The 9,454-nt window shown below is 31.5% G+C and overlaps 1 protein-coding gene across 1 annotated transcript; it reads right to left on the bottom strand.

Annotated features, from left to right (window-relative positions):
- Positions 1-2,714: 2,714 nt before the first annotated feature.
- Positions 2,715-8,045, bottom strand: LOC133821186 (uncharacterized). Its single transcript, XM_062253645.1, has 2 exons — positions 7,643-8,045; positions 2,715-3,624 (listed from the first exon to the last, which is right to left on the bottom strand). The coding sequence occupies exons 1-2, from the start codon at positions 7,945-7,947 to the stop codon at positions 2,760-2,762; spliced, it is 1,170 nt and encodes a 389-aa protein (XP_062109629.1). The 5' UTR covers positions 7,948-8,045; the 3' UTR covers positions 2,715-2,759.
- Positions 8,046-9,454: the final 1,409 nt, after the last annotated feature.

Here is a 9,454-nt window from a genome sequence, read left to right as displayed (position 1 = left end):
TAAATGTATTATCACCTATATACACGGAAACGTCCCATGAAGATCGGGAACGGATAATAGATTAAATGACATCTCTTAAATATTGGGATTAGACAACAATAATTATGTTCACACGTAAGGGGCTATCCCAGGCGATTCATCAGGTCTTCGAGATCAGCGATTGGCATTGAGTCTGTCAGGACTTATGGGTCAACCACGAGCTTGCCACCCAACTTCACGCTACGCTCGGGATAGGTAGGTACTATCGAGGTTGTCATCCTCGAGCTTATACCTGCTGAGCTCGAACTATCTCGCCTGAGGACATTCGGTAAAAGATATATTCAAGTGTCGTGCCATTGCCCGTCGCGAGCTCAGAGAATATCCGAGGTTACACATCCTCGAGGTCGTTGCTTTACTTCAGAGGGTTCTACGGCTGGACCATATGATGTTTTCATACATTTCGAGCTCACACCTGGCGAGCCCAGTTTTCGGAGTCATAACCTCTTTATCTCGAAATCTGGGTGTAACACTAGTCGTTAAGTGCTATATAGATGCATAAGTGGGGGCATGTGATTAGTCCAAGTCAAATAATTTATATTTATTATTTAAAAATTTAATTAACATTTAAAAAATAAATTAATTTAACATATCTATATATTTGTATAAAGAAGAGCTCCAAGGAAGTGACGTGACACTTTAAAATTGCTCTAAATCACTCTATTATTTTTCTCATTTTTTTATTCTTCTTTTAAGAATTTATGATAAAAAATAAAAATATCTATCTGATTTTCAAATAATAAAACCCATAATATTTTTTTAATTATAATAATAGTTATAATAATGACATCTATTTATCATAATAAATAATCGATCTATTTATATTTTTTAATCTTTTGATAAAACATGGGGTCTAAAAGTCAGTTTGTAAAAATTAAGAGTCTAAACGGATAATTAGCTAAAATACAAGTCTATATCTATCTAAGGAGTTGATGTGACACTCTAAAATTGCTCTAAATTACTCTATCTATTTTCTTATTTTTTTATTCAGCTTTTTAAAAAAAATATTAATAATAATAAACTCTATTTAATTTTATTTTAGTTTCTAAATATCTATCTATATATAATAATAAATTAATTACTATTAATTTTATCTTATTTTCTAAATATCTTTCTTTATATCTATATAAAATAATAGGCATATATAAATACACATTATATAAAAGAAAATATATTCTCATCCACTCTATTTTAGTCAAATATTATTTCTGAAAAAAATTAATTACTATTAACTATTTTTTATTTTATTTTAGTTTTAAATATCTATCTATATAATAATAGACATATATAAATATATATTTAAATGAATTTAAAATTAAACTGAAAAACAATTATCTAAAAAGAAAATATATTCTGAATCATTCTATTTAAGTCAAATATTATTTCTGTAAATTCAATACTAATTCTTTGCTCGATAAAATTTTAATAATTTATTTTACTATATTTAAAAAAATAAAGGGTCAAAATAAGTAATCAATCAAAGTACACGTGGTTCAAATAATCTATCTATATATACCTATTTTTAACGGTTTGAAAACACGAGGTCCAAAAGTTAAGTTTTTAAAATAAAGGGTCTAAAGAGGTAATCGAATACATGTGGTTCGTCAAATAATCTATCTATATACCTATTTTTAACATTTTGACAAAACATGATGTCTAAAAGTTAGTTTTCTAAAATAAAGGGTCCAAACGGATAATCGGCTAAAATAGAATGTTTAAAATTGTGTGAATCCTTACACAAAACATATATTATATATAATTTACTTTTTATAAAGAATTTTTAAGCTTCTAAATACATATATATGGTCCAAATGTTAATTTTTAAAAATAAAAAGTCAAAACGGGTAATTGGTCAAAATAGAGTGTTCAAATAATCGATTTATCTATTTTTATTTTTAACATTTTGACAAAATATGGGGTCTAAAAATTAATTTTTAAAACTAAAGGATAATTGACCAAAATAACCCTCACACAAAATATAAAATTTCTTTATACATAATTTAGTTTTTTTTATAATAAACCATGCAAAGTGTATATGTGAATAAAAGTACACATACAACAAGTTGTTTGAACTTTATTTTCAGCACTTTAATTATTCTCTATACAATAAACATCATCATAAAAAATTAAATAAAAAATGGGATCAAAACGCGCTCATGTGTCCATATAAAGAGCATGTTGTATGTGTATGATGAAAATGACTCCCTACCACACAATCTTCCCCAAAAAATTAAAAATATATACTTTTTAAACCTTACAAAATACTGCGCAAAGCATAATTATATTTTCTAGTTATAAAATAAAACAAACTGCTAATTTTAATTAAATTAAAATCTAAAATAACTTTTTTTTTTTAAAATTGTATCTTTTTAAAACAACATTAGCCAAAACCTTTTTTTTTTTTTTAAGAAAAAAAAATTGTCTTTTCTTATATTTAAAAACACAATTTTAAAAACTAAAAATAATGCCAAACACACCCCAAATTATTTTGTTTTTTTCTTCTTATAAACTAATAGTTTGCTAGTGAGGGTGGCATGAAACTTTTTAGCATGTGTCTTTACTGGTAAATTACTTGAAAACATATATTTCGTTACTTATTATAAAGATCAAATAGAATATTGGGAAAGAGTTCGCCTTGCAAATATATGTAATCATAGTTTTTTTTTTTTTCAATAATGAAAAAAGAAAAATTACATATTGGGAATTCTTTCAAAGAATTGTTTTCATTCCCATTTGCATCTAATCTGGTGGGTGTGCTTGAAATCATATGTCAAGAGAAGGCTCCCACCCATTCTTTTCAAAACAAATCTCTCCACCAAAACATAACAACCAAACTTAGTCCAGTCATGAGCTTTTCCATGAAACTCCTCAGCTCTCTCTACAATCCCTTTTCTTTCATCCCCACTAATCCATCCAACCCGTTTCTGCTCCCACTTCATTCTTTCAACAATAGCCATATTCAATCCAACTCTATGATCATTTTCCTCTATATTCTCATCACTCCAAAACCACACCACATTATTATACACATGTGTGTCATCCCAATTAGCTTTCCTCCCCATAACACGAACATCTTCCGTTTCAACGACAACATTCACTAACACCAATTTCTTGTGGTTTCCAATATTGTCACACTCGAAAACCCTAACCCATCTTTGCTCAAGTGTCATTTCATAGAACATGGATGTCTCCACCCGATCTTTTAGCTTCATAACCTCTTCCACGAACATGAAAGGACAATACCATTTTCCGACAACGACAGGCGCAGAAGAATCGCTAGACAGCGGGAAATTTAATGAGGGAAGAATGGTGCGAAGAGAAGAGTTTAGACCTTGAGCTTGGTGGTGTAGTTGGTAGTACTTTGGAGTTTCCATTTGAGCGGTCCAATTCTTAAACCTTAGCATTTCAGGGGGAAATCCATCAGTAATAGACTTGGCTGTGAAACCACAATGATTCTTTTGGTTAATTATCTCAATTTGTTGATAAGTGTTCAAGGGATCTAATGCCACTGAATTAACGTCTTGAACATATGGTCTGCCGAAACAAGATGTACCCATATCTATTTTTTTCGAGCATTTGATTGCCTTCCTACATATATAATAATTAAATGTCAATTAATAATATAACTAAGAGTAATGATACGTGCACACTCAAATATTACGCACAATGATGTGTCACTACTTTTTAAAACAATGGGTACCAGTTTTAATAAATGTGATTGGCTAGGTCAAATTGCCACATCACGGTGTGTAATGTTTGAGTGTATATTTTCGGTGCACATATCATTACTCTATAACTAAAGCCTTCCGCATACCAAAACAGAGAAGGCTCGGGAGACCAGCCCATAGGTTATCCCTACATAGTCTTATTTTTGTTTTTGTCAGAATTCTTTAATATTATGTTTTTTTTTATTTAAAAAATAACCATGTTTTATTACCACTGATATAATTTTAATTAATTTATAATATTTTTATTTTTGAAAATAAAACTAAAATAAAGTATGATGAGATTTAAAAAATCATATTTTAAGTTTGTCAAAAAAAATTTTAAGTAGTCTCAACAAATAAAAAAATATTACCACAAACAAATAAAAAATATAATTATTTAATTTAAAAATATATTAATTATAGTAAAACGAAAATAAAATGTCTTATTGAACTTTTTTTTACCAAAATTGGATGTAATGTTAATTTTAGAAATCTTTGTTAAAAAAAGATTATTCTTTAAAGGATATGATAATTGACGCGCCCTCTTTTTTCTCTACTTTGATTAATAATTTAAAATCCCTGACAAAAAAAATTAATAATTTATAATTAAATATATTATTTTAGTAATAAATAGACATAAATGTCTTTATAGAGTACTAAGAAATAGTTAAATTATAATTTTGAGCTCACCTCCAAAAAAATTAATATATTACTTATGTATATTTTAAAAAAATTACATTAGTTTTTACAAGCATAAAAATTGAATATTATGATTTTGAGTTACAATGAGATTATGTTTATATTTATTCTAATTTTGAGTTTAGAAAATATAGTTAAAAATTGTGATAAAGAGTGTTGTTTATATTTATTATTTTAAATTAAGAGTGTTGTTTTATTTTTATTTCAATAATATATTGGTGGAAAAATAAAATGAAAATATTTAGTAATATGGATAATTTTTTAAAAAATAACTAGATTATGTGTGGAAAGAAATTTTAAAAATTTATGAGAAGTTTTTTTTTTTTAGAAATAGGTGTGGAGAGAAAGAAAATAGAGATGTATTTATAGAGGCTTATTTTTAAAAAAATTTAAAAATATAAATAAGATTGATATCTTTTTATTTATTTATTTATTTTTATTTTTGTTTTTGTGACAAAAGACTAATATTCACCTAAAACTTATTAACAGACTAAAATATATATTGTAATGCCCCAAATTCTCCGATGTGATTTAGTGGCGGTTTAGTTGGCCGGGAGGGCCGTAATTGTTTAATTACGCCATTAAATGAATATATGCATGTTTATGTGAATTATATTATGATATAATGACATATGCATGCATGTGGGTCCATATTTGAAATATTATGATGTTTTGATAATTTGGCCCATTGAGGGTAAATTTGCGTATTTGGGTGCATGATGTGATTTGTGAATGAGATTCCATTATTATGGAGATATATTCGAGCTATTCGGCATGAGATGGTCATTTTTAGTGGATTAGCGATTTTGTCATAACGAGGTCAATTTTGGGGTAATAGAAATGTTTATTTGATGATAAATTGGGAATATTTGAGATCAGGGTGAAATTCTGGAGGTTTTGACTATAATGTCCCCAGGGGTATTTTCGGGACCCCGAGCATTAGGTTTTATTTGAGATTACTTAAGCTTGAAGTAGCTATCAGATAGAACGTACGATTAGAAAACCTCTCGTTCTCCTTCGTTAGTTCATTTTTGCCACCCGAAGCATATTTGAAGAAATCTCGAGTTCTAGGAGTCGGAATCAAGTGAGGATCGAGGCATATCGATCCTAGGAAAGATTAGAAGCTTCTTGACCGAAGGATTTGACAGAAAACAACCTAATCGAAGGTAATCTAAGTTTAAAGTTTTGAGTTTTTAGAGTTTCTAAGCTTTGAATTGGACTTTGTGAATTGTTGAGTTTTCGATTCGTTTGAACCTTGGGTTTTGATGCTTTGGGAAGCTTGGGAACCTTGTTTTGTTGGTGGGGGAATGTTTAGGTATGATTTTGGAGGTTTTGAGAAGTTGAAAATGCATTTGGGAATGGCCTAGGGTTGGGGAACGCAACCCTGTTCTTGGGCGTCGCGGCCCTAGCTCGAGGTTGAAAATGCATTTGAGGGTTTTGATGCATTGGGAAGCTTGGGAACCTTGTTTTGTTGATTGGGGAATGTTTAGGTATGATTTTGGAGGTTTTGAGAAGTTGAAAATGCATTTGGGAATGGCCTAGGGTTGGGGACCGCGACTCTATTCTTGGGCGTCGCGGCCCTAGCTCGAGCTTGAGGGAGGAGGTTCTGTTTGCATTGGGTGCCACAGCGCTTGCCTCTGGATTTTCTGGGGGTCGCGGCTCTTGAACAGGGTTGAGCCCATTTGCATGTTTTGACTCCGGGATCATGGTTTTAGGCCTCGGGATCACTCCTACTACCCAGATTAATGAGGATTGATGTCTCGGAGGCTAAATCTTTGTTTGGGAACCTTTGATTATCATGTTATTGATGGTTTCCTATAATGTGTTATGATTAGGTAACCGCTAAAGGACTAAAAGCTAAACCGTTCTCAAGGGTCGTTCTTTTGTCCATTCTAGCTCGAATCAGAGGTAAGAAAACTGCACCCCAGATGTGACATGCATGGTTATTCATGAGGCATGTTGGTTGTATAAATGTGGACATGAATTGATTGTGGAATACTTAGCAAATGTTGCTCACTTGTGCATGGTATTGACTCATTAGTCAGATTTGGCAAAGGTGCTAGTATCAACTGTGAAGTTGTGACTCATTAGTCAGGTTTGGCAGTGGTACTGGGCACTGGTCACATTGCGCTGACTCATTAGTCAGGACGGCCTTAGCGTGTTCAACACAAGCCAATAAAGATTAGATCTAATTGCCTTTCTACATTGAATGATTCAAAGAGCATTAATGCCGGACCGATCTCAAGTTCGATGAATGTTTTAAGCGCTTGAAGGCTGGTGGCTTACCCACCAGCCACTCTTCCATTTGAATTAGTGACCTGCTTGTCAGTCACTCAGTATGGTTTACCAGAACCTGTTGAAAGCTAGTGGCTTACCCAGCAGCCACTCTTCCATTTGAATTAGTGACCTGCTTGTCAGTCACTCAGTATGGTTTACCAGAACCTCAAGTGATATTCACTCATCTGTTTGAAAGCTATGAGCTCTGTGTGATTATAATGATAATCATTTGATGATGTTTACATATAATACTGTGTTTTCTTGCTGGGCTTTGGCTCATGGGTGCTATGTGGTGCAGGTAAAGGAAAAGAAAAGCTCACCCAGCCTTGAGTGGAGAGCTTAGGTGGTGATGTGTACATATGCGGCCGCTTGACCACCACGGCCAAGGAGTTCTCAGAGGAACTAGGGGGTTTACCCTATTTTGCCGCTTAGGTTGGCGGGGTTTGAACTTTTGGAACAGTAATGACCTTTTTGAGTTGTAAATGTTCTTGTGGGCCCATGAACAGTTTTATGTATCAAATAAAATATATAATTTCCTTTTTACTGGTTTTCACCTTAACCTGTTAATAACACTTAGAACACGTTTTTAACCAAAAGACTCAGGCAATGAGTCAAATTTCCCCGGTTCACCATTCACCGTAACTGTTCTGGGGAAACCAGGGCGTTACATATATATATATATTAAAAAAAAAATACTATAAGCAATAAAAATAAATAATAATGAAATATATCTAGACAATTATTATTTTTTAAAATTTTGTTTAAAAAAATTTGTTGCCCAAATTAGATTCTTGTTAAACTATTTCAATATTTCAGAATATATTCAAATGTAAATATAGATAAACTAAAAAAAATGTATATATGATGAGTCAAAATTAATTTGTTGATCTTGAAAAAACGGATAAATATACATACGTACATACCCTTTATTGGGGCCGTGAGACACTATTGCGTAGTAGCGATTGGAGGATAGCGGTTGATTGGGAACTGGAATGAAAACGAAACCTCGAGAGAACTCGCTGTCACTAATGTTGATAACTTTGTTCTGTGGGAAAGGCAAGTGGGAGATGTCGATGTTGTTGTTGCACAATCCACAGCAGCTGGTGGAACTCTCATACTCTAATCCATCATGGATTACCAGATAACCAGAATTTGGACCTTCAGGGGGCGCCAACGACAGTGCTTCCCTGTGCCTTGTATACAGGGACAGAGCCCTTGTTACGTACATTTTCCTCTCTAGATAAGAGTTTTAGCCCTGATCGTCTTCTCTCTTATCTCAATGTCTTTGATGACTTTTCTTTTAAAAAAAAAATATGGCATAATGAAAAGTTGAATAATCTATGCCAATTGCTCTTTCTTTACTATTTTAGTTATATATTATTATTACTTGTTATTTAAGACTCTCAATTTGCAAGTACCTAGCTAGCTGGCCAGTTGACACTCGTTAATATTATATACTTAAAATTCAAACTGACTATCCATCCCATGTGAAGGTTGAAGATACTATTCATATATGCAAATTACATAATTGCAGTTTGGAAAGTCAAAAAGATAACCCTCCGGAAAGTGATGTTTAAATACTTATCGAATAAACTAATTCCTTCCATTTCAAAAAATAAAGAATAAATTAATTCCAAATGGTATTTATATATATATATATAAATAAATAAAAAGTATGTATTTAATAGTTTTTCTCCACCACGGTTGTGCTACTCCACTAGATTAGCCTGCACCTCTATCAGTGTGGTCGCGCTAGGTACTCCCTGCAATCGCGTTTCTGTCCTTTTGTCAAGTTTCTGAACCCGTTTCAGCTCCAATACATTTCAAAACCTTCATAACCTAAAACAACACAAAAATAAGCGTAAAATTGCACAAAACAAATTGAATACTTAAAACACTATCTAAAAATACACACTAAAGCGAGCCTAAAACTCGTCTATCAAACTCTCCCAAACGTAACATTTGCTTGCTCTTGAGCAAATAACACAAACTCAACTAAAACCTAAAACCAACTAACACACGAATCAAGTCAACAACAACAACTCAAACCTAAAATTATTAATTTCATGCTCATATAATTCTCAGAAACTCCAGCCATTCACAATAATCCAAAAATTCAATCAAAATGCTTCTCTAACTTACTCAAATCCATTAAAATGTATGCTTACCTAATTAATAATGATCACTAAATAACATGTAATTGAATCAATTTATACTTGCTAAATTTGTTTCGCCACAATCAACCAATTTCCTTATCCCATAAGCTTGCATTACTTACTACTCTCCACTAATGTAAACAACACATGCTCAATAATCAAAAGGTCTTTCAAAGTTTATAATATTCAGCTTAAGTATAGGTAGATGAGAAAGAAATTTTTGGCTCAATTATACCATAAGCATATAAACCATAGAAACCAAACTTTATTCTAACAAAACTTTCCTAAGTCCCTTAATCCTTTTTTTTTTCACTTTCTTGGAAAGGTAGAGAGCTCATTGATATGCATTATATATATATATATTTTTTCTCTCTTTTTATATTTTTTTGTCATCAACTATACTCCCCCAAACTTGTTTATTTTTATAATCGTAAGGAGTGTAGTTTACTATTATTATTTTTCTTCTTTCAATATAAATTATTCTTTTTCCTTCTCTCTTTTCTCTTACTTTTGCCATAGACACAAATTAAAAATAAACCCCATTACAACTCATCCTCAATTCAATATTTATTTGCTTGT

The sequence above is a fragment of the Humulus lupulus genome, chromosome 3 (assembly GCF_963169125.1).
Source record: "Humulus lupulus chromosome 3, drHumLupu1.1, whole genome shotgun sequence".
In the NCBI taxonomy this organism is placed as follows: domain Eukaryota; kingdom Viridiplantae; phylum Streptophyta; class Magnoliopsida; order Rosales; family Cannabaceae; genus Humulus; species Humulus lupulus.
Note: the sequence above shows the minus strand (reverse complement) of the source record. Positions and strands in the feature narration are given on the sequence as shown.